This window comes from Sitophilus oryzae, unplaced genomic scaffold, assembly GCF_002938485.1.
Source record: "Sitophilus oryzae breed Bouriz unplaced genomic scaffold, Soryzae_2.0 scaffold_471_pilon_pilon, whole genome shotgun sequence".
NCBI classification, from domain to species: Eukaryota; Metazoa; Arthropoda; class Insecta; order Coleoptera; family Curculionidae; genus Sitophilus; species Sitophilus oryzae.
The window spans coordinates 307165-332924 of NW_022147053.1; the positions used below are offsets into that span (position 1 = coordinate 307165).

Here is a 25760-nt window from a genome sequence, read left to right on the forward strand (position 1 = left end):
GTAAGCTTAAAAATGTTTACAAGCAAACCGTGCAGTCGAACAATGTTCTTTTCAGAACCTCTTTTAGTATGATGTGTACAAGATAGCTTAACAGCCGTAAAAAAAATCATTGCAACTTTATTAGAATATTTTAAAGGGGAAAGCGTTAGTAATGACCCTTTATGTCCCCTAAGTGCTGTTAAGAAGGTGAGTTTTGTTGATGTAAATAATAACAGTTCATATATTTATAATTAATTTATTTTTATTTCCTAAAATATTTGGATTAAAAGAAAATATGCGAAAGTGGGCAACGTTGCGCCGGTCAAGTTTAATCACGCGACTAAAAGTTTATTTGATATGAACTATATATATATGTTACGGTTAAAGTCCGATGTCCGGTTGATATCGACATTAGGTTAATGTTCGGGTTTGGTTATGTTTTTGGTTGTTTTGTTGTGTGTTATTCTCGAGATTAACCGGGTAATGTCGACATTAACCGGACATCGGCCCTTAACCGGAACGTATACACTTCATATACCGGGTGCGTCTCAAAAGTGGCTCACCTTCATAACTTTTTTGAAATTTGGTATGTTAGTATATAGTATTCGTTTTTGGTCACTTCCTGTTTCACCGGAAATGCCTGCAACTTTTGATTTTTAAATGGTACCCTCGGTATATTTCTGACTTTATTTGATAGAAAATGACACTCTGAATAGAATGACATGTCATATGTCAACTTTTGACATTTTCACATATGCTTTATTTGAAATTGTAACATGCGGTTCATAACGACAATTTGACTCGAAATACCAAGTGCGTGGTACCAAATTATTCGTAAAAAAATGCTTTTTCCAAATATGCTAATGAGCCTTTCTTGTCCTATTTAAAAAATTTTAGATATGATTAAAAATACAACTTGGACATCTTTTAACCGGTCAGGACAAGACACGAAAAACATGATCAAAACTATTTTTCCAAGGCTCCTTGATTAAAAATTAGTGTTTTTAACACAGCCGTGGCACTCTAGATTAAAATTTAAAATATGATTTGTTTTTAAGCGAAAACGTCAAAAGTTGACATATGTCATTCTATTCAGAGTGTCATTTTCTATTGAATAAAGTAGAAATATACCGAGGAGCCATTTAAAAATCAAAATTTGTAGTCATTTCCGGTGAAACAGGAAGTGATCAAACACAACTGAATACGTCAATCAATCCTAATTTATGTCATATACTAACATACCAAATTTCGTTTTTTTTATTTGAACAAATAAAAAAGTTATAGGGGTGATCCACTTTCGAGACGTACCCGGTATATAGTGGTACATATTACACTTCACATTCTAAAAAATAGATAGTTACCTTTAAAAAATTGGCATATGGTGGCATAGCGAATAATGCTATTTGAAATCCTAGTTGTCCTAATGTTGTTAGTGTGGAGATGGCAATGAATATTTTCAAAAATATGCCGGAATGGCCCGGCATGGTGCCCTCCGTAGGCACCGGCACGAACGGTGTGTAGCATAGCAGCAAAAAGTATAACGCTGAGAGCACTGATGGTCGAAATACTATACCTAGAAAGAAATAGAAAAAAATGACGTTAGAATACTCTTATAGTGATCGAAAAAAAAGACGTCAAGTTATTTGAGACATAAGTTGACAGCGAGAAACAACTTCAAACCTTACTTTCAAACCAAGCTTTCAAACCAACTGTGACGCTGTTTTTTCGATCGATGTTACAAAAACTAGGAAATATCCACTAGGATAGAGTGACATAATCGGAGATATTGAAACACACTTAATATCTTTGTACATATTTTAATTTACTTATTTCTAATTAAAATAATCTATATACACGGTGTCCCAAAGTTCCATGGGCATAAAACTACTACGTATTTTTGGAATCAAAATAAGTTCATTGGACGCAATTTACCTCTATACAAAAGTGCTTGGTTTGTCAGCTAGAGGGCATCAAAGTTTAAAAAAATAAACACTTTTTTTAAGATATTTGAAGAACTGTTAGTCCAAATTGAATGAGATTTGGAGTGCCTATGTTTTTCTAAGTGCTTTAACATTTGACTTTCACCAAAATCAAGAAAAAATACGGGAAGAGGAAAACTACCCCAACTATCTAAATTTTTTGCTTTGACTTCTTTTCTTTGACTTCTAATCTTTGACAAGCAATAAATAAAAGCAAAAATGCAATACGTAATTAATTAATTTTAAGTGAATTTCATAAATGATCGGTTTACTACACGTATGTATATTATACATAGTCACTTACTAGCGAAAAGTTATTCCATTATTAGCCTTTTTGGATAAATCGCAATAGTGTCACTGTTAATTTAAGTTCTGCCACAAGAAAATCCTTCTATAGATTTACTACCTCTAAACAACTACCAGTTGTAGAATAAATAATAAATATCATAAATTAAGCTCATTAAAGACTGATAAACTGATAAATCCACAAAATTTCAAATCAAATTCAAATGTGTCAAATGAATCGTCAAACAGAACTGTCAAGGATCCTCACCTTAGAGCCAGTTGCAAATTAAATTCCATGCAAATTAAATTAAAACTTAACCCAAAAAGTTATACAAGGTGAGACAAAATTAATATTGAATTTTGTTCAATTTTAGAAGCAAGTTACTCTTTTATTTTAAACGGAACATCTGTACTAATACCGCATGATCGAATAAAAACGGCGTCAGCGATGGCTATGAATTGAATATCGCTGTCATTTTATATGTAAAATTATATTGGAAATGTCATCGATCGTCATTTCCAAGCCAATTGGACGCCATTTTTTTTCGATCATACTGTATATAAAATATGTATAAAATCCTTAAGTGACTGACTCACTGATTAATCACGATCCTGCTCAATCCACTCAACGTAAGAAGCTCAATTTTGGCATACAGGTTGATTCTAGGGCGTAGAGGTTCGATAAGAAGGGATTTTTCGAAATTCCAGTTCCAAGGGGGTGAAACCACCCCTCAAATATTACAATATTTTTTATTTAAAAAACGGTCAAGTTTCAAAAAACGCTTAAACACGTATATTTTATTTTGTTTTTTACATATTTTAAGATTTTTTAAAAATGTATACAGGGTGTTTCGAAAAATCTGGTCATTGATTAATCACGATCCTGCTTAAAGCGCTTGATTTAAAAAAATGATTTTTGGAAAACTGATTGACTTTAGGGTGTAGAGGTTCGATAAGAAGGGATTTTTCGAAACTCGAATTCTAAGGGGGTGAAACCACCCCTCAAATATTAGAATATTTTTTATTTAAAAACCGGTGAGTTTTTCGGAAAAAAAACTCTTAAACACGTATATTTTATTTTGTTGTTTTACATATTTTAATATTTTTAAAAATTTATACAGGGTGTTTCATAAAATATGACCACTAAGCAATCACGATTCTGCTTAAACTGCTTGACGTTTTGATTTTTGGCAAACGGATTGACTGTGGGGTGTAGAGGTTCGATAAGGAGGGATTTCTCGAATCTAAAATTCCAAATGGGTGAAAAACTTCTCAAATTTTACAATATTTGTTAATTAAAAAACGATGAGAAAATATTATCCAGTTTGTATGTTAATGGAAATTCTTGCTTTGCTGTATCATCACCATTACAAATGATTAATTCGACGCAAACAAAGTCGCGGGTACACGCTATTCAGTATCTTATTCTGATACTTCAATGGAGAATTTATGCCTTTTCAAAATACTGTTGCGGACCCGTGTGGACTCGACCTAACCTAACTATATGTCCCGCCCTCAAATGACCTTAACATCGCATTAAAGAATAGACACCGTAATGATTCATTCGTTCGAGAAGAATCGAGTCCCACTGAAATGGAGTAGTACATACGAGAACATTCGAAACCTTCTCTATGCACCTAACGATCTATGGACTATTCTAGAAATCTTTAGCTGTAGGTATAAAAGCCGGCGGCTGTAGCCTAGGGAGAGCAGTTATAAATAGACGAGTGCAGTTGACGCGCTAAAATTCAAAATAAATTCTTAGTTATAAATCGTTTGTAAATAGTTCTATAAGTCTTTTATCGTTATTGTTTTTGTTAATTAGTGTTAAATAAATAGTGTTTAAATAAATTGTGACTTTCTATCCACACGGAACCGATGAAAAACGTAACAATACTGTGAAGGTTGTCTACCTCAATCAATCCACTGTCATGGATTTTCTCGTTAGACAGACTTAACTCCGTAAAATAATTACCCAGATACGAAAGGCGAAAAAGAAGTAAAAAATACCACCAGTTTGTTTTAGAGGTGCGGCATTTCTTCCCCGGAGTTGTTTGTCGAGTAAATGGCCAGCGAAATGGAATGACGAAAGTATCGGTATCGCATCGCAACATTAATTCAACTTAGATCAGAAAACAGTTAGGGGAACAATAATGCAAAATAGGTTTCCGTCGTAATATTTCGCCCTTTTCGATATTCAACTATTCCATTTTTACATTAGTAGAATTAGTTTTTTTCATTAGGGTATAAGTATAATAGACAGAAATCCATTGTTCTTTCTTGGTATTTTGAATCTATAGTGTAGTTCTAAAAGCCTGATAGCACAAGGCCCTCATTACAAATGTGAAAAGCGTTTTCTTGTGTACAGTTTGACATGCCAAAAGATGGGATCACTTTCAGTCTTCCAATGAAATTCAGCCAGCTTTAACACGTTTGCAGATGAACACATCTGGTACGTTAACAATAGAGCAATAAAAACCATAGAGAATAAAGATATCCATGGTTATAAGAGCTACTTGAGAAGGTACTGACCGCACCAGTTTGGGGTATTAGGGTTTTAAGATTTATTTTAAATTTTGTTAAAATACAGGGTGGTCCGAACTGTATTCCGGAAACTCGGCAGCATATTCTGCAGATAAAAATAAGTACAAAAGTTTATATAAATGTATGAATGACATAAAATGCTTAGTTTTGAAAATACAGGGTGTAGAAGTTTCATTTTTATGTCGATTTTTTCCAAATAATTTCTGAAGTAACGTCAATATTTAGATAAAAATTGGTGTCTGGGAGTTTATTATATGAGAAATTTGATTTTGATGTCAATATGACTCCTATTTGTAGGGGGCGCCACCTACATGTGTTTTAACTGTTTTTAAGAGTAATAACTTTTCATCCGTACCTGTATAAAACTACTGGGTGAAAAAATATACACTTCCGTGATTTTTTACGTAAAAAATACCTCTTGGTAAAAATGGCTACGAGCAACTGTTCTCGAGATATTTAGAATGGAAATAGTCACATACATACATACATAACATACATTTATACGAACTTTTTTACTTATTTTTATCTGCAAAATATGTTGCCGAAGTTTCCGGAATACAGTTCGGACCACCCTGTATAAGAAATGGGTATATTATATATATTATTTCACGTTTCACGGGTTAGAACAAATCTTTTTGTCCAAAGCATTATTTGAATATAATCATTTATTTTATTGTCCCATTATGTCTCTGTTTCGATCTCGGTGTTCAAATGCAAAAATCTTAATTAGTTTTCGGGCAGGTCTAGGTCATTTGCCGCCGACCACACCCATTTTCACCCTAAAAACAACGTTTGATGCGCCTATACTAGCCGTATATTCCCTTACTCCTTCTGCCTGCAAAACTCTCCCTTTTTTCGTACGGTCGGAGATCCCCAGGGAATTCGCGGTAAAATGCCACTCCATGATTAAAAAAAAGTCGGTCACACGACGAAACAGAACGTGAAAAAGGTTAGCATCGGAGGAAAGCGAGACTGGTTTATGATTATTTGTTATTATTAACGTAAATTAGGTTTATTTGGAAGAAAATTGATATTTTGAACTTCCCTTGTCTTTATTTTCTTTATTTATAAAACTACGGTACAGAGAAGTACCTACTTCGGTCGTAGTTTGTCTACACATAACGCTATTGGCACTGTCAGTCTTACCCTTAATCTAAGGTCTTACTCATGATACACTAACGTCTTACCCGTTCAGTATTTATGGGCACCAGTCAGAAATCTACGCTATCGAAAAATGCATACAACCATACAACTTATCTTAGATTTGTTACAAAACCGTATATTATATATCACTGTAATCACAAAACTTCAATCTATTTCCGTATTGTAACGGAATTTTAAATTATGCCTTTGTTTGCGAAAAGATTTAGTCTAAACATAAGGAATATTGTGTTGATGTTTGACCATCAAAATCTTAAAAATAAAGAAGTTTTCTAAGAATATGCTACAATACGGATAATAGTATAATCCTTTATCTTTAATTTCCTTCTTCATTTGTGTAAAAATACCTAGCCAGTTTTACATAAAACGTTAAATGCCGAACCCTTATGTAAAACTTGGAAAATAAGTTTGTTATAATAATGCTTTTATTTATTCACTATTTTAAAAAAGGATATGCATGCCTTTGGAAACTCTCTATTTAGTTATCTAGTAATGCTAAAACACTCTATTTGAAAGTCGATTAGAGAAAATAGTATGATTCATTGGCAAGCGATGTAAATATTTGTGATCAGGTAAAATTGTGATGTAAGAGGAGGCTTAGCTTGCCGGCGCGGCGGCAGATCAGTAGTAGACGAGCCGGCCGGCTGTTGTGTTGTGTTTTGTCATAGAGCTGACATTTGGGGGTTGAAAGTCTTTTGAATATAAACGTTGCATGTACTGTAAGGCAACGGGTCGTTTGACCATGAGAAGAAACCCTCTTGTGACGTCTTGCCTTCGAGGTTGGTCTTGAGAGTTTGAGGTCTCCCTTGTCTTCTCGATTGACACGGCGGTGTCATTGACATTGATGCGGCGTTGGGGTAGTGAGGTACTCCAATTAGCCTATTCGATTGGGATGCGAATCTGTTTAGCGGCAGATTTTCGTCCGGGGGAAGCCCCTATACTATTTCAGGTGACACTAGCTAGTTGTTGAAGATTATTAACCAATAGATCAATAGATCCGAATAATATTTGAATTAGATGGAATATATAGAATGGGATATATTGAATAGAATGTCAGTGATGACAGTGGCTAGGGGGCGGAGTACCCCCGGGTGAGTTTTACTATTTAACTATCAATTTTATCCAGATCAGTAAATGTTTGTTTTGTTATTTTCATGTACAATGAGAGAGTGCTTGCCAATGACCAACTAAATGGATATTTGAGGTGAATTTGCATTGTGAGACCCGGTTGAGTAAGCCCCAGATATAAGCAGAGTTGGCATGATATATATCAATGATATATATCGGATATATATCATTGATATATCTCATGATATTTATACCTTGATATATATCATGATATTTATAAAAAAATAAAACTCAACAATCAGGAAGAAAAAAGCAAAAAAGATAATATTGATTGGATCTGGGACAATTCAAATGTACCCAAAAACTTTGCCAGAAACAGTATCAATTGATTCTGACTCTGACGATGATTTACCATTAATAAAATTAATAAATCAAATATGAATTTGTTTGTTGTTAGTTTTAGAATATCTGTATATTTTTTTGAATTCCCGTTTATTTTTTAGAATTTCCGTTTATTTCTTAGAATTCCTGACTATTTTTTAGAATTTCTGTTTATTTTTTAGAATTTTCTGTTTATTTTTTAGAATTCCTGTTTATTTTTTAGAAGTTCTGTTTATTTTTTTAGAATTTCTATACTTTTTATATATTTTTGTTTTAATGTTGTTCCTATTATGTGCAAAGCAACAGTAATTAAGTTGAAATAAAAATATTTTCTCAAGCTCTTGATTTTACTTGATACTAAACGCAGTTTTACATAAAAAATAAAAACAAAAATAAATATCAAAACTTGATATAGTATATCCGATATATATCAGATATATATCGGATATATAACCGATATTTGATATTTATATAAATATCATGATATTTGCCAATCCTGGATATAAGCGATTTTACACTTATTTTGCTACTTTTTCGGACTAGTCAAATGGACTCTTATCCCATAATCCAAATTTCAGCATGTATGTAGTATAATTCATGTTTTTGCCAATGCTTATTCAAAATTATATTTTTATGAAATTTATATATCTACTGTTCAATTTGCGAAGTTTGTAACTTTCGTCATCATTTTCGGCGCCATATTGGTTTTCACGTATTTCTTGACTTAGTCCATCAGTTGTTTATATATCTGGTTGTAAACTAACAATAACAAATTTAATAACAAAATATTAAACAATGACAAATTTGTTGTAGCCTACCCGCAGTGAATAAATACGTCCTCTATTAATATGTTCATGGATCTTATAAGCAGGAATTCCAGGGGACAAATGAATATTGTGACTTGTTTTGCTGCTTTTTGTTCTTTCTCTTTCACGATTCCTCTGGAACTTATTCTTTGCACAGTCGACCATGAAATTCCTAAAGCCTCCGATGCTCTCTATAAAACACGTGAATATTTTCGAGTAAGTTACAACATATTAACTCGGTAGCTGTCCAATTACATCGTAAACAGCCGACACAGGTAAAAGGGTTTTTTCCACCATCTTTTACGAGTTTCAAATACTCGAAAACTTTTAATATAAACCGTTGTTCTTTTTCACAAATTAAATCACAAATAACTAAATAAACACAGAAAATCCCACAAAAATTTACGGGAAACTATCGGAGTCGTTAAAATTTCACGACAACGTTGACAGTCGGCGATATTCTTTTGTTCGATTTCGGCGGGTAATACAATAAATATGAAGTTTGCCTTTTTCTATACATGCACATTAGACAAGGAAGTACGATTCTTTATACGTAATAAAAGTGATCCGTATGTAAAACGAAAAAAATAATCGTATGATGTAAGAAATATAATGGACTTAGTTTTTGACACAAAATTTCCATTTCATGTGATAAACATGGATAAGAGAGAGAACGACAATATGTGACGAAAGACCTCTGCGAAAGACTCAAACTTCGCAAATTGAACAGTATGTTGTATTTTTTATATCGAAAAATATTAAAGTACAACGTCGAGCGTCCGTCGCATCTCGCCTGAATGTGCCTTTAAAGATACGTATAGGATAATATAATTAAAAAAATACGAGATATGAAAGTAGTTTCCAAAAATGTAATATACCGGGCATATACCGGGTTTTCCATTTCAAATAACAAAGATGCTACCACTTTTCAAACGTAGCGAGAACACTGTAAAGGCTGACGCTCACTAGACGGAAGCGCGACGGAGCGCAAGGCAGCGCGGCGAAAAGGAATTTTTATAATACATAGTTTTAAATGGGAGCGCGCTCACTTGGCGGAAACGCAGCGGTCGGCAGCGAAACGATTTAAAACTATGTATTATAAAAATTCCTTTTCGCCGCGCTACCGTGCGCTCCGGCGCGCTTCCGTCTAGCGAGCGCCAGCCTTAAAGGTGCGTTCACCCGGCTGCGCCGCTCCGCGCAAATCATTTTTTTAACATATACTTTTGTGCGCGCGATATTTAAAAATCCAAATTTTCAAAAAAATTCTATATAGATATGGTCTCCATAAACGTCTAGCCGACCATTATCGTGAAGTCGTGAATCATCAATATATGGTGATGATATAAATAGTTAATTTATCTGAAGCGAAGTGTGTCCAGTCTGTCCAACGAAAGGATCCGGGACAGTGACAGTTGTCTGTCATTTAATTTCACAGCTAAATTGTGTTATCTGTCATTTTTTTGGTTGTCTTCTGACGAAATCTTTCCTGACACAATGGGCAAACTATTCCAGTAAAACACTTTAAATGCTATTGTTTACCAATTTCGATATTATGTGTTATACAATGGATATACAATGGAATACAATCATTCAACAGATTTGGAATAAAGCATTGTTTGTGATAAAAACAATTAATGTTATTTTAACAATGAGGGTACCACAGTTATTGACATTATCATTCGTTAAATTTCATTTCTTTAATATACCTAGGTACCCTATGATCGAAAAAAAAACGGCGTCCAGTTGGCTTGGAAATCACGATCAAAAACATTCCCCCTATAATTTTACTTCTTTATCAACAGTTGATTTGTTTATTTGATTTATAAGTTATTAATGATCTAAGGATGATAAAAAGATACAAATTATGCAATATTACTAGAAATAATTCAAAAATCAAAGATTTGTATCTAAATATTTTTTCTACCTAGTGCAAAAAATATTATTTTTAGAAAAATGTGGAACAAAATTACTCACGCCAACGCAAATTAACATTATCATTTTAATATATTATGCATATTTAAAATAAACTGTATTATACTCGGTATTACATCACGTCCCTTATTATACTAAAACTTTGAGCTGATAACTCACATTTCTCGAAACCACACTGATTCAGAAATCAATTTATTTTTTAGAAAAATCCTGTTCATGCCAAGGCAATAAAAATTCCAGCGCCTACACCCAATATATTATACCTTTGATTTTATTATTATCTCTTTGGAATCCATTATTACCTAGCATAGAAATCATTCTTTGGTACTATTTCTTTCAAAATAAATAATAAGACCAATAATACAATAATTCATTAAGATAAATAAGTACTTATAGCATCACAATAGGGGAAATATATTATTAAAAATGTGGGCGTTAGAATCGACCAAGGCTGGATGATCAAATATATTAATTCCCATAAAAATGCACGTTTAAAAGATAACCACGTATTATTTTGAATAATTACTTTACATTCCTATAGAATTACCCACACTAATATCGCTGCTAGATATAACAATGTTTTTTTTTATTTTACTAAAAAATGCATTTCCCAAAATGCAATTTTATAATATCAAAAGTTAATATTTAAATTCAGAAAAAATCAAAAGTTTCTAGGCACTAGTCTAATTTCAAAAAGATTAATTTTGCTGAACGATTTGTTTTGAATAATTAACTTGAGTGAACTTTTTACATTTTTTTTTCCATATAAATATGACTTTTTGATTAATTTTTGTGTTTTTTAGTCAACATTTAGTAAATTGACACTCTGACGTCTTATTTTCGACCATATGCTATTCTTTCAATGGATACATCCTTAGATTAAGAATTATACACCATAGTTATTGGTGGATTATTAAAAAATGTTTATTGATTTTTCTAATATACCGGGTGCGTCTCAAAAGTGGCTCACCCCTAGTATTTTTTATTTTTTCAGATAAAACAACGATATTTGGTATGTTAGTATATGACATAAATTGGGATTTATTGACGTATTAAATTGTTTTCGGTCGCTTCCGGTTTCACCGGAAGTGACTACATCTTTTGATTTTTAAATGGCACCCTCGGTATTTTTTTTTACTTTATTCGATAGAAAATGACAATCTGAATCGAATGACATATCATATGTCAACTTTTGACATTTTGGCATATGGTTTATTTGAAATTGTAACATGCGGTTCATAAGGACAATTTAACTCAAAATACCAAGTGTGTGGTATCAAATTATTCGTAAAAAATGCTTTTCCAAATATGCTAACGAGCCACCCTCGTTCCATTTGAAAAAATTGAGATATTATATTTGTTTTTGAGTGACTATGTCAAAAATTTACATATGATATGTCATTCGATTCAGAATGTCATTTTCTATCAAATAAAGTAAAAAAATAACGAGGGTGCCATTTAAAAATCAAAAGTTGTAGTCATTTCCGGTGAAACCGGAAGTGACCGAAAACAATTGAATACGTCAATCAATCCCAATTTATGTCATATACTAACATACCAAATCTCGTTGTTTTATCTGAAAAAATAAAAAAGTTATAGGGGTGAGCCACTTTTGAGACGCACCCGGTATAAGCAAAAATAGCATTTTAGCTGCACAAAAATATTATTATGTACTGATATTAAATATCCTACCAGATTTGTGGTTATACCTTCTACTATGGTTATACTGTATGACCGACAAAAAAACAGCGTCAAGTTGGCTTGGAAATGACGATCGATGGTATTCCCAATATTATTTTACATATAAAATTTTCATTTGCAAGCCGACTTTGATGCCGTTTTTTCTTGGATCGTAAGTATATAAAATATAAGCAAAAAATGCCCATTTAAGGATATTTAAGAATAATAATATTTTTAAGAATCTAAAATAATCAATTTACTTTGAAAAATATGGAAATGAATGCAAGTCAAAGTTAAGTGCTTAACACTGGCTTAACACATTCTAATGACCTTAAAAATTCTTAAATCAAAAAGCATGTAATTTGATTATCTGCTTTTATTAACAGAGATGATCTCATTATGTCTTACAATACTATCTTGTTTTAATAATAAATTATAAACACCTATTTTATAACAATTATTTATTACAATAAATTAATTTTTAATGTTAGATTTTTTTTTGAAAAATAACGATTTTTCTCTTGTTTGTAGATAAATTATTGGTCGTTATTTTTTAAAAATGTGATAATTTAATAGATTAAATTGAGAATACTTACATGATCCTATGAGTAAAGGAAGGAGGCATCTAAATAGAGCGGCACAGACCCAATAATTTGCCATTGCCCTAAAAAAATATGTAATAGGACTTCATAAATATTAAATTTCATTATTTAAGAAGAACTAACTAGTGAATATTGAAATAATGATTAAAACATTTTTCAATCAAGTCAAATTTTTTCTATCAAAATTTGTAAAATTAGAATGACTAGGTTTTGAAATTTAATCAATGCAATTAAAGTTGTGTACCGACAACATTATCTAGTTCAATTCTAAACTATAAATAGCTATTTTATCACTTGCATTCGCTTAAAATTAACTACTGATTTCTTAATGACAACATTATAAAAAACTTCCTGATTTTTTTTATCATTTTATAATGGACTAGGTATAAAATTAACTCGATGACCTAATAGCAAGAACAGAAAACAAAATCTGTTTACCTTGTTTTGGAGGAACATCCAATTTAATTACATGTCCACCCTTCGAAATGACACGCTAAAAAACTATGGGGTATTTTGCACTCGCGATATCATCGCTCTTTAGTAACGATAATTTCGCCTGAAGCTCTATTTTTATTCAATAAAACTATTATTGAATTCGTTGGAAATTTGACCGTGTGTTTGTTACCGCTCGCACGATTCACAACAAACTGTCAAAAAAACAATCATGTGGAAATTCTAGGTTAGAATTGGAAAATGATAGTGTATTACTAGTTGCATAAATGAAGAAACGTAATAACGAGCGCGCGAGCGCAATACATCAACGTTATTTGGGTTGCATAAACATAAGTTAAAAAACCGTATTATAGTTATTATAGTAACTTTTGAAATAGATTAAAGAAGACGTAACATTAGAGACTGAAGCAACGTCGCTTTATTTTACCATTTTTTGCACGAAAAAAACTACGTGTTATTTGCCGAAACCCCTTCTCGTCCCTACGTGAGATTTGGCTTGACAAATGACCAAACTATAAATGATTGTCATATCAAAGGCAACTGTGACGCCGTTTTTTTTCCCCTGAAATATGGTATTTGAACATTCAAGGAAAAAGCTAGTAAAGGAAAACAATAAACAAACTAAAATTTATATTATAGAATTTATTTTATAAAATAATCTTAAATGCACATATTTAATACATAATATAATAACAATACATAAACGATCATAGCTATTATTTAAAGCATAAAAAATATCTTAAGTACCTAGAGAAAAGTAATTAAAAAAAAACTGAAAAATATTCGAACTAGAGAATTTTTGGCAGTGAGTAATAAAACTATAATCTAAGGTTTAGTTATTTTTGTTAGTTATTTTAACAATCTTAATATAAAAATACTTGCTATTTATTACTTTCTCTTCTTTTATTTAATTATTAGTCTTAGAGGCTAAAAATTGCACAAAAAAGCTTATATAATCTTATAAAAAGGCACTAAAAAAAGATTATTTTTGTAATTTTTTTAAATGCCTTAAATAACAAATTTCTTTATTGCAATCTGTCTGAGTGTTTAATTATATCTAGTTTTGGTATCAAAAAGTCTTCATTTTCAGATTAAGGATCCACGAACGCGATCATAATATATCTGGTACCTTTGGTAACCAACAGTCCTTCGTGGTAATGGGTTAGCCTTCCTGGATGCATCAACATCCAGCCTATTTGTGTGTCTACTACGCTGCAGTTGTATCGAATGAATCTGCAACCTCCACCTTCATAGTCTTTACCTACTTCGTTCAAAGCTATGTTTATAGTGTACGTAGAACTGTCATGGTGAGGTCTGAGAGAAGGTTGTTCATCTGGACGATATCTGGCAGAATTAATAAAACAAAAAAATGTTTTAATGGCATAAAAAGAGAGAAAGAATATACCGGGTGCGTCTCAAAAGTGACTCACCCCTATAACTTTTTAATTTTTCAGACAAAAAAACGAGATTTGGTATGTTAGTATATGACATAAATTAGGATTAATTGACGCATTCAATTGTTTTCGGTCACTTCCTGTTTCACCGGAAATGACTAAAACTCTTTGTTTTTAAATTACACCCTTAGTATTTTTTTACTTTGTTTGATAGGAAATGTTATTCTGAATAGAATGACATAGCATATATCAACTTTTGACATTTTCAATTAAAAAAATAGCATTTTAAATTTTAATTTAGAGTGCCAAGACCAAAAATGTAACGACAATTTGACTCGAAATATCAAGTGTGTAGTACCAAATTATTCATAAAAAAATGATTTTTCCAAATATGCCAACGAGCCACCATCGTTCCATTTGAAAAAAATATGAGATATGATTAAAAATACGATTTGGGCATCTTTTAACGGGCCAGGACAAGACACGAAGAACATTAGACGATCATATCTATTTTGCCGTCAATCTATCCTAATATACAGGGTGGCTGATATGAATGGTCGATTATTAGGTAAAATATAAGAGATACCGCCAAAAGTTATATATAAAAGTTATAGGGTTCTTAAATATCTATTAGCAGGTCATAAATTTAAGTATACAGGGTCGGTCATAAGGTCGTGGCACATCAAGTTTTTTAAATGGAATCCCTTGTATATTATTACATATTTCTGTTCTTTCTTCAATTCTAAGCACAATGTACCTCAAACCAACCGTTTCCGAGTTATTGAGTTTTGAAAATATCACCTAAACAATTTGATTTAACTAATTTCGATGTGTTCGAAAAAGAAAATAGAAATTAGCATTAGAAAGAAAATAGAATAGAAATTAGCTTTTTCTACTTACCTCACCACAAAATTCATCAAACTCTTGGGCGGGTCATGAAAATAGCCCAGAAAAACGTGTTCTTGTAAAGGCCGGACGTACTTCTGCAAGAAGTACAGCCAGTGGCGTTCCCATCCCACTTGGTTCATGTGGATGTCGCGCGTAGGCACTGCCTCATAACCGCCCTCCAGCCGTTCATCTTCGTTATTGCCCGACGACCATTTACCGAAACTTTCCATCATGTTGATCAAAGCATTAGTGAACTTGCGGCTCACTATCGGGAACCAGTATACATCTGGACAAGGCTAAAAAACAGATGAGAGATTCTCTTTTATTATCAAGCTTTTTTTGCTTTATTGTTCTGTTTTATAGAGAAAAAATCCGCCCAGAATCGCAAACGGGTTTTCGCACCAACCGCGTTACCGTTGATTACATATTCTCCGTCCGCCAACTACAGGAAAAAGTAAAAGAGCAGCAGTGTAAACAAAAATAGCCTTCGACTCTGTAAACAGAGATACACTTTGGGCAACTATGAAAAAGTTCGAGGTACCCAACAAATTTCTTCCAATGTGTAAAAGCCTCCGTAACAAGTCAAGAGTGTCACATCATGGATCACTGAGCGCGATCCCTTCGTAACAAATACAGGTGTTAGGCAGGGGTGTGTCTTAGCGTCTCTCCTATTCAACATATTCATGGCAGGGCTCTCTATTATAGTGGACACCAAATTGCAGGAAAGAAGAATGGGCATTGTATACAGATACGACGGCGGTCTCAACATAAAAAGACTTAGGGCAAAAACACGTAAAAAATTCATCACAGAACTTAAATACGCTGGTGATTGCGCTCTAGTTGCAAAAACGTTTAATATTAGCAATTACGAGAATTGCTGAACACATATACGTGGGCATACGAGGCTTTGGGCCTTAAGCTGAACATCGATAAAACTAAAATCATGTGCACTCCCCCGGAAGATCACTACAATGCTATAAAAAATCGGAAAAGAACTATTGGAATTTGTAGCGGAATTCAATTATCTCGGCAGTTTGATACGATTAGTAGCGCCTCAAGAGCATTCTGGAAATTAAAAGGCAGGGTTTTGTACAATCATGACTTGAGCACAAGAACGAAACTTGCAGTGTACTGAGCAATAATAATCCCCGCCATGTTATATGGAAGCGAAACCCTGGGTGCCGTACCGCCGGCACATGAACGCATTAAACAAGTTGCAACAGGGACACCTTAGACAACTTTTAAGAATCAAATAGTTCCACCATGTCTCAAATGTATCGGTCCTTGAAAAAGCTGGTTGTGAGAGCGTTTAAGTCATGATTACTAAATCCCGCTTAAGATGGGCTGGCCACGTATGCAGGATGCAAAAAAACCGCCTACCGAAATCTCTTCTTTACGGTGAGCTTGTAGACGGTAAGAGAAAATATGGTTGATAACTTAAAAGGTACAAGGATATTTTCCACGAAAACTTAAAGGGGATAAAGATAAAGAATCAGTAGGAAGAAGCAGCGTACAATAGAACACAATGGAGAAGAATTATTGTAAACTCAGTTAACAGCGACAACCAAAAAGCAATGAGGTTTTTGAATGTCCGGAGTGCAGAAGAGTATACAAACGTATCTAACATCACATATCGGGCTTTTCAGTCATAGAAAAGCTCATGAACGGAAACGCCTTGCGTAACCATCTTCTGATAAGTGTCAAATACTCGTCAGCGAGTAATGGCAGTATGTATGTATGGATTTTGCTATAACAATATTTTTTAGCATATGGAAATGGAGAAAACCAATAACTAATCCTAAAATCCTCTGGATCAATGAAAAGCAGAATGTCCACTGGAGAAAAAGATAGCGGCATATGCATATTTTAGCAAGGCCCTTGTCCAAGGATCTAATTCTAAAATTACAAGGGAACTGCTAATGCTTGGTAGGAATAAAGTGCGGATTAAACCTGTATCAAGGAAGTCTATTTAGACATTTTTTAGACATTCTGAATGATCGTAAACTCCCCTTAAGTATAAAGTATAATTATTGAAACCACTAATTTATTCTACTAATTTTAAGGTTTTCAATGTAAAGCCATTAAGAGCCTTAATCTTACCTGTAGATTTTTCTTATCCGGATTGAGATTGTCGAAGTAATCGGGATGAATAAACGCCTCTTGCCACGCCTGTTCGTTCTCGAAAATCTGATACATATCGGGTTCGGCTCTTGTGATGTCGTACGTTTCGTAGTTAATCAGATGTCCGAAATCCACCCTGTTGGAAACGTACATGAACACGTCCAATTTTCGTAAACTGTAGCAAAAGGCCATGTCTGCGTCCACATTGGGTAAGTTGTAGGTGATTTGGGACGAGTCGTAGGTTTTTAGGAGACTGGCGTTGACTAGGTAGGCTGCGTTGATGAAGGGAACGTTCCACAAACCACTGGAATGTTAACAATAAATTGGATTGAGGAATTGTTTCAATAATAAAGTACTATTTTTTTGCCTTAATTATATCGAAAATGTAGCAAATGAAAAGAAAAAAATCTTGTGAAAGTTTGAGACCTTCATATTGATATTAAGAGGTGCCGCATCGGAAATTTCCATTTTCCATTTGATTAACATGGGAATTTATGTTTTATCTCTTAGAGTTTTTTTACGTCGAATTCAGTGGCGAAACTTATATTTTTAATGGAATATTCTGTATTATTTCTTTATTTTATTTGCCTTGTGTTTTGAACTTTCTAAAACTATAATATACTCTATACATATTCACATAACCAAGGTAAAATATGCATTAACTTTTTAACATAGGCGGTCGGTTTAAATTACGTAATCAATATAATCAAATAGTTTATTCGACATCAAATTTTGATTATTGCATATTTCACGCTAGTTTCTGCGTGTAGAATCATTTCATTACGTCGTACAAAAAAAACCGTTGCATGTCATCGAGCACGTGCGTTGATTGTAGACAGCATTGTTGCCAGATTGTAATCGGATGAGAAATGTTTTTGAAAAATTTACTATATCTAAGATCTATTAAAAATTCTAAAATAAACTTTAAATTGTTAACAGTTTTAAATAGTTTCAAGCAGCGCTGAAAAGAAATATTTTTAAACAAAACATGTTTTTTTATTGTTTAAAACAAATTTCTATGGTTTTATAGAACATTGTAAATACAAAGTCGAAAATATGTTTACAACACTTTTATACTCTGTTTTAAACCATATCATGTTGAGTAATGATAAAGCCAAAGGACAAAACTAAATTTGATTTTAGAAACCTTAATGGTGCTCCTCCAAGTAGTAGTACAGAATTAATAGTTTATTTAGACAATATTAAGTTGAGCTGATTACTCTGTTTTTTATTCCTGTTGTATTATAGTTGTTTTTTTATTTTGAAAGAGTTTTTCTCATTTTTTATTAAAATAACACCTACACACCAAACCTATTTGATACTCTGTTTTAAACAAATATTTAAAAGAAGTAATGGTGTCTTAAAAACATTGTTTTAAACATTTTGTTTGATTAATAACAGTCTGGGTTTCGGGCAATTCAAAATATTATCTATTATAAAGAGTGGTAAATGATTATAAAATATATAGGCAACTTTTTGAAATATTTCAAGAATTAATAAGTATTGTCCATAGAAGATTAGTAGGTTTTGTTTGTCAAAATAAAAAAAACTCACTTCACTGGTCTACTTTAAAATACTTTATTATAATATAACGGACCGTTATTGTCCCTTTCTTTCTCAAAATATTGTATTAGAGATGACACTAATTCTTGACACCGACTATTTAACTGCTTAGGCATTTTTCAAAGAAAAAACTAACAACTACTACACAAAATATTCTGAAAACAACAGTTTTCGATCGATAAATAAAGGTTTTAAAAGATACAAGATACAATACTGACGAGACACAACTCTCAACTAACGTTCAGAAAATTCTGGCAATTGTCAAATAAACGTGGCACCGCTGCAACCGCTTCCTCGCCGTTGCCAACACAATATCGAGTGGGAGATTAAAACTCATTGAAAACGTCCCATAGAGGCGATATTTGTGTAGCGGTAGCACTGCACACATTTATTAGCCTAATCGATAGCCCGCAACCGTTTTTATTTTGTACGACGTATAAGTGCGCATCAAAAATATCAAAAACTCTGATTAACAGCGTACTACCTAAAAGCTGCACAAGATTATTTTCAGTGCAGTTTATTGAGATAACACGATGGAAAGCAAAATTATCTGGTTAAATTAAATAAAATAACATAATATTACTCTTTTAAACTAGGTTGACATATGTAAAAAGTTAAACAATTTTTTTGCCTTATTAATGAAAACAAATATAGAGTATATTATTTTTTAGACAGCTCATAATAAAGCAAATAAAATAAAAAAAATAATATAGAGAGTGTCTCATTTAAAAAAAAACGTAAGTTTGCCTCATATTTGTGTGATATACAGTATAGTGTGAAAACGGCATCTTTGTACTTTTACTCATAAGCGAGAAATCCTGTCAAACACAAAAATGGGACACCCTATACTTGATATAAAGTTTTTTCTAGGAACAGTAGGTTACTCTGTATAAATAAATCTGTTACACAAATTATCTCTATCCCTCATTCTCACAACAAATTTAATTCCCCATTAATATATCACTTCCCTTCGCTAAAACACTATAATCGATTCCTTAACAAGACCTATAAACATGTTGAGCAAAACAAACTCGTAAGGAGCTCGCTTGGACCGATGATTGTGCCGATGTTTGGACCAGTATGAATGTACGCCTGCTCTTTAAAATACAGTTTGTCGCAACGTCACGATGGTGTGCCTCAGATGGTTGGTGTGGTCTTGTATTTGTGCCATTGGCGTATCGACCATCGTATGCCTACCGGCTAGAATTGGAGGAGGTGGCAAGGCAGGAGGTAACCACATGTTTGTTAGATTATTTTGTGCTGCTGGTTAAACTAAAAAAATCTTGATTATTTTTATTTTTTTTTACACAAAACATATAATATAATCTACAGGGTGGTTCGAACGGTATTCCGGAAACTTCGGCAGTATATTCTGCAGTTAAAAATAAGTAAAAAAGTTTAGTAAATATATGTCTTAAAATGCTTAGTTTCGGAGATACAGGGTGTAGAAGTTTCATTTTTATTTCGATTTTTTCCCGTTCTCAAGATATTTAGAATGGAGATACATGTCATTATTGACAAAAAAATAAACACGTTAAGTAGATAATTATTTGACTGAAATAATAAATTTGCGAAATTTTTATTTTTTTAAATTATTAATAATTTTTTTTGCGAAAAAATGATGGTAAAACAGTTTCTGTTGAAATTTTGACACAAACATATTCCAAAATTATGATTTCAATTTGATAACTATTTAGTCAACATGTTTAATTTAAGTCAATGATAACAGGTATTGATAATTTTGATTCCAAATATATCGAAAACCATTACTCCTAGCGATTTTTACCAAGAGACGTTTTTTACGTAAAAAGTGTCGTAAATGTATATTTTTTACTCAGTAATTTTATACAGGTACGGACGAAAAGTTATTAGTCTTCAAACCAGTTAAAAAATATGTAGGTGGCGCCCTCTACAATTAGGAGTCATATTGACATCAAAATCAAATTTCGCATGTCAAAAAACTCCCAGACACCAATTTTCATCCCATTCATATTGACGTTACTTCAGAAATGATTTGGAAAAAAATCGAAATACAAAAAATGAAACTTCTACACTCTGTATCTCCGAAACTAAGCATTTAAAGACATACATTTATACGAACTTTTTTACTTATTTTTATCTGCAGAATATGCTGCCGAAGTTTCCGGAATACAGTTCCAACCACCCTGTAGATTTCTGGCAAACAATATATCAGGACTTGTCTAGTTTTTATAAACGTCACTTCTAACCTTTGTAAAAGTTCTTCTATAGTTTGCCCAGGTGCCTTATAAACAAGGTAATAATCTAAGGAACTTAAATCAGGGGATCTTGGTGGCCATGTTACCAGACCCTTTGACCAATCCATCGATGTCCGAAATGAACTTTGTTTCTTACTAGCACAGACTTCTTTCTTAGGCTCTTCTTAGGCTCAGGGGAATCATTTACTATAATCAGTCCAATAATATGATCTAGAACAGATGAACTCCTAAAGGCTGGTAGGAACGGAGCGCGTACGCTTACTGCAGTATACACGGGCCACTGCCGGCTGAGATCACACCTACAGAGGATGGGACTGTTGGAAGACGCCGAAAGCCAACTCTGTATGGAAGATGACGAAACAATGAAGCACGTTATGTGTACCCGCCCCGCTGGGAGCAGGAAAAGGTTTGAGGTGTTTGGCAAACCCACGCTAGACCTATCAGACCTAGAAGACATATCACCCTCGGACATAACGGCCTGTTAAAAGGCTGGGTCTTGAGGGTGAACTATAATGCTCTTTTTTTTTATTAAAGAGCTTGTAGAAACTGAGCCACAATAGGCCCTCGCGGCCGCAGTGGAGGATCCCACCTGGGGCCCACTCTTAGTCAAATACAATACAATACAATAATATGTTCACCAATACCAGCCGGCCGATAACAGAAAATTGGTTTAGCGAATTTGAGCCTCTTAACAAATGAAGATTTTCGTCAATCCAGTGATGTAAATTATGAAAAATGTTAATACCAATTTTTACTTTTGACACGCCCTGTATATTCTAATTAAGAATTTGGGATTAATCACGATAAAAAAATACAATTATACATTTTCCCGACATTATTTTTTAACAAATCTGTTTGTGGTTTAAAACAATATTTTCAACTTATTAATATTTGTAGTTTTTTTAATATACCGGGTGCGTCTCAAAAGTAACAATCTCAACAATAAATGCAAATTATTATAAAAAGAATAATTGTATATAATTTATTTTCAAAATTATAAATTTATTTTAATTAATTATATATATATAATATATACCGGGTGCGTCTCAAAAGTGGCCGACCTTTATAACTTTTTTATTTTTTCAGTTAAAAAGCGAGATTTGGTATGTTACTATGACATAAATTAGGTGTGATTGACGTATTCAATTGTTTAGGGTCACTTCCTGTTTCACCGGAAATGACTACAACTTTTGATTTTTAAATGACACCCTCGGTATTTTTTTTACTTTATTTGGTAGAAAATGACACTCTGAATAGAATGACATATCATATATCAACTTTTGACATTTTAGCATATGGTTTATTTGAACTGGTAACATGCGAAATACCAAGTGTGTGGTACCAAATTATTCGTAAAAAAATGCTATTTGCAAATATGCTAACGAGCCACCCTTGTTCCATTTTAAATACGATTTTCTTTTAAGCGAAAACGTCAAAACTTGACATATAAAATGTCATTCTATTCAGAGTGTCATTTTCCATCGAATAAAGTGAAAATATACCGAAGGTGCCATTTAAAAATCAAAAGTTGTCATCATTTCCGGTGAAACAGGAAGTGACCAAAAACAATTGAATACGTCAATCAATCCTACTTTATGTCATATACTAACATACCAAATCTCGTTTTTTTTTATCTAAAAAAAATAAAAAAAGTTATAGGGGTGAACCACTTTTGAGACGCACCCGGTATTAATTCATTATATTGGAATGCTGGTCATTAAATATAATAGTAAATCTTTTATATAAAACAAAAGTAAAGAAAAAATGTCGATAAAAACCAAAACAGTTCAAATGTATCAATTAATAAAATCGTTTTTTAGCAAATTTTGGCAGAGGCAGACTTTATAGTTCAAGAATACCCATCATGATTCAACACAGAAATCCACAATCCGCTACTTACTATGACAATAAAGACGTAAGTTTTTTTATATTATTTGTTATTATTTATTTTATATTATTTGTTATTATTTTATTGCATTTGATTTTCCGTTTTCAATGTTTTACCCCACGTCATTAAGTTTGAAAGCTTATCAATATTGTAACGATGAATAGATTAAATATTAAAAAAAAACAGAGCCAAACTTGAAGTTAGTTTAAACAAATTGTGTTCAAATGTCCGAAACAAAAAAATATGGGCGTATAATATAAGTGTGGCATATAATTGTACTCAGGAGACCGAGTTCTTTCAAAATCTGAAATAAAAAATGCAGGTCCGTATTTAAAAAAAATAAGCTGACCTTGATATCTCAATCAATAAAATATCAGCTAATTTGAAAATCTAAAAATAGTACCAGATAGCCCTAATAAAGTGGCTATGAGAATGTGCAATTAGTTTTTTGATTTTCTAAAAAGTAACGACAGGAAAAAATAAAATTGATTTTCAAAAAACTCAGCAATCCTTGATTTTTTTAAAAAAGATTTGATTTGCATCTTAATGAATCTATTACATTTACCAAGATACAAATGCTCGTACACCGAATTTGTAGCACCCTGTATATCCCTTTATTACATGTATTGATTTTTCTTCACTGTAACATTGTTTTTCTAGGGTGCAAAAATCGTCAAATCCAGCCATTTCGAATACGAATACATGCTAGGGAGAAAGATTACGTTTTTCTGTATGGCGCAAGGTAAAATAACTTTCCCAATTTGAATAAATCATATTATAAAAGACTTTTTAGGGTTACCGAGGCCAGAAATAACCTGGTTCAAAGATGGCATAGAGCTCTATCATCACAAATACTTCCAAGTAAAATTATTATTTATTTAACCAATTCAGTTTTAAAAGAATAATACCTATAGTATATCTGAAGATAACTAGAAAAATATCCAAAAGTTGCACGCAAGTTGAAATATTATAGGTTCGGATCTATCATCTGCAAGTGCAAGAAAATTTGCAGCAACTTATCAAATATGTTAGAATGCGCACGGGTTGTAGGAAAAGTTGAGGCAAATTTTCTAGCATGCAAGCAAAATTGCGAACTGTAAAGCGGTCTTTAGTACCTATTCTGAACCGTCCTAGAACCGTGATACGCATGTGCTGAAGGAAAAATGGCATTTTATTCTTCTGGGCATGCGCTGTAGTGTTCTAGGATGATTGAGATGCAAAAACCCGAAGAAAGCTTATACCTGTTCTATTTTAGGTGCATGAATGGACTGAAGGAAACGACACTATAAAAAGTAAAATGGAAATTGATCCGGCTACGCAAAAAGATGCAGGATTCTACGAATGCCAGGCGAATAATCAGTACGCTATCGATTACAGGGCTTTCAGAACGGACTACGCCATGCTTACCTACTAGTTCAAATTATATTTTACGATTGTAAATATATTTCTGTTATTATTATATAATTTAAAAAAATATATATTGTATATATAATATTAAAAATAAGCGGATTTTTATTGGTAAAATCCTGATGCAATGTAAACAATAAATGCACTCTAAAAAACGTAAACACCTGTATTTTCCTGTGTTAGTAATTGTTATTCTTATGTTCTCATCAACTACTAAAACCCCGTCCTCGGAACTTCGTACTGTTGCCAGCGACACGTCAAATGAACCAATAAGGTTTGTAGAAAATTCAAACAGCTGTCAATTTTAAATTTAGGCTGTATTCCGTTGCAAAATCAGGCGAACCAGACCGGTAAACTACGGTAAAGAGCGATTCCTGAAAAACATCGGTTTGATACGGAACGGTTTGGTAAAATACTGGAAATGTCAAATGTTTTCTAAATTTCAATACCTTTATTATAAAATTTATCTTTTATGCGATTTTAATGTACCTATTCTCTGCTTTTACGTTTGCTTCTTCTTTTCAATGGAATTTAATATTGAAAAGTACTTTATTAATAAACTGTTAAACTCGTTGGACAGCTCAAGTGAGGATTTCCAGGTCCAATATTAAAACAGATCAATAAAAAATAAACAAATCTAATCAATATTTATATTTTTATAGCTTACAATAATTCACGATTACTTGTTGTCTTGTTTTTCATGTTTTCTTTAAAGGTTCCTGACTTTAAGAAACAATGGTTGCGTTCATCAGGACAAGTTGATCAGTGAGCGATATGCCATCGATTGGTTGTCCTGCTAAACGCGCTTGTTAGATCAAAATCATAAGTAATGCATATTAAATTGTTTTCACCCATTTTTGGCACAAATCGAGGGGATTAGTCAACCGAGAACAATAAACAAAATGGCTTGTTTTCGTTTTCCAAAACATTTTGTGACATTTGGCGTGTGTGACGTTTAATCCATCATGCATCGGTAGCGTAGCGTATTTTAAATATGATGGAAAAAATGGCGACTGATCCCAGAGCGCTCACAACTAATCGGCGCGTTCAGCAGAAAATTAGTTATCGCTGCAGTAGCGCTACGTCCTGATGAACGCGATAAGTTTAAATCTTTGAATAAGAAGACTAAGAAAGGAGCATAATGCTATCCATGTATTCATGCATGGTGGGCGGAAAAAGGACCCTAGGGTGGGGATCCTTGACAGTTCTGTTTGACGATTCATTTGACACATTTGAATTTGAAATTTTTTGGATTTGTCAGTCTTTACGGAGCTTATTTTACGTTATTTATTATTTATTCTACTACTGATAGTTGTATAAAGGTAGTAAATCTAGATGGAAATTGTGGCAGAACTTAAATTAACAGTGACACTATCGCGATTTATCGAAAAA

The 25760-nt window shown here is 32.7% G+C and overlaps 3 protein-coding genes across 9 annotated transcripts in view; 1 reads left to right on the forward strand and 2 right to left on the reverse strand.

Annotated features, from left to right (window-relative positions):
* Window positions 1-13072, reverse strand: part of LOC115886178 (piezo-type mechanosensitive ion channel component) — a 91787-nt gene extending 78715 nt beyond the window's left edge. For all 6 annotated transcript variants that reach the window (XM_030905267.1, XM_030905266.1, XM_030905270.1 and 3 more), the window contains exons 1-3: window positions 12856-13072; window positions 12412-12479; window positions 1341-1552 (exon numbers count right to left, since the gene is read on the reverse strand). In XM_030905267.1, the coding sequence (XP_030761127.1) occupies window positions 1341-1552; window positions 12412-12475 (276 nt within the window). In that variant the 5' untranslated portion in view covers window positions 12476-12479; window positions 12856-13072. The remainder of the gene's footprint in view (window positions 1-1340; window positions 1553-12411; window positions 12480-12855) is intronic.
* Window positions 13073-13497: 425 nt separating this feature from the next.
* The window catches only part of LOC115886189 (procollagen-lysine,2-oxoglutarate 5-dioxygenase), a 32976-nt gene continuing 20713 nt past the window's right edge, over window positions 13498-25760 (reverse strand). For both annotated transcript variants that reach the window (XM_030905278.1, XM_030905279.1), the window contains 3 exons: window positions 17253-17577; window positions 15165-15448; window positions 13498-14214 (listed from right to left, as the gene is read on the reverse strand). In XM_030905278.1, the coding sequence (XP_030761138.1) occupies window positions 13962-14214; window positions 15165-15448; window positions 17253-17577 (862 nt within the window). In that variant the 3' untranslated portion in view covers window positions 13498-13961. The remainder of the gene's footprint in view (window positions 14215-15164; window positions 15449-17252; window positions 17578-25760) is intronic.
* On the forward strand, window positions 19511-24644 carry LOC115886192 (immunoglobulin domain-containing protein oig-4-like). Its single transcript, XM_030905282.1, has 5 exons — window positions 19511-20066; window positions 22894-22988; window positions 23622-23703; window positions 23755-23822; window positions 24217-24644. The coding sequence occupies exons 1-5, from the start codon at window positions 19964-19966 to the stop codon at window positions 24373-24375; spliced, it is 507 nt and encodes a 168-aa protein (XP_030761142.1). The 5' UTR covers window positions 19511-19963; the 3' UTR covers window positions 24376-24644.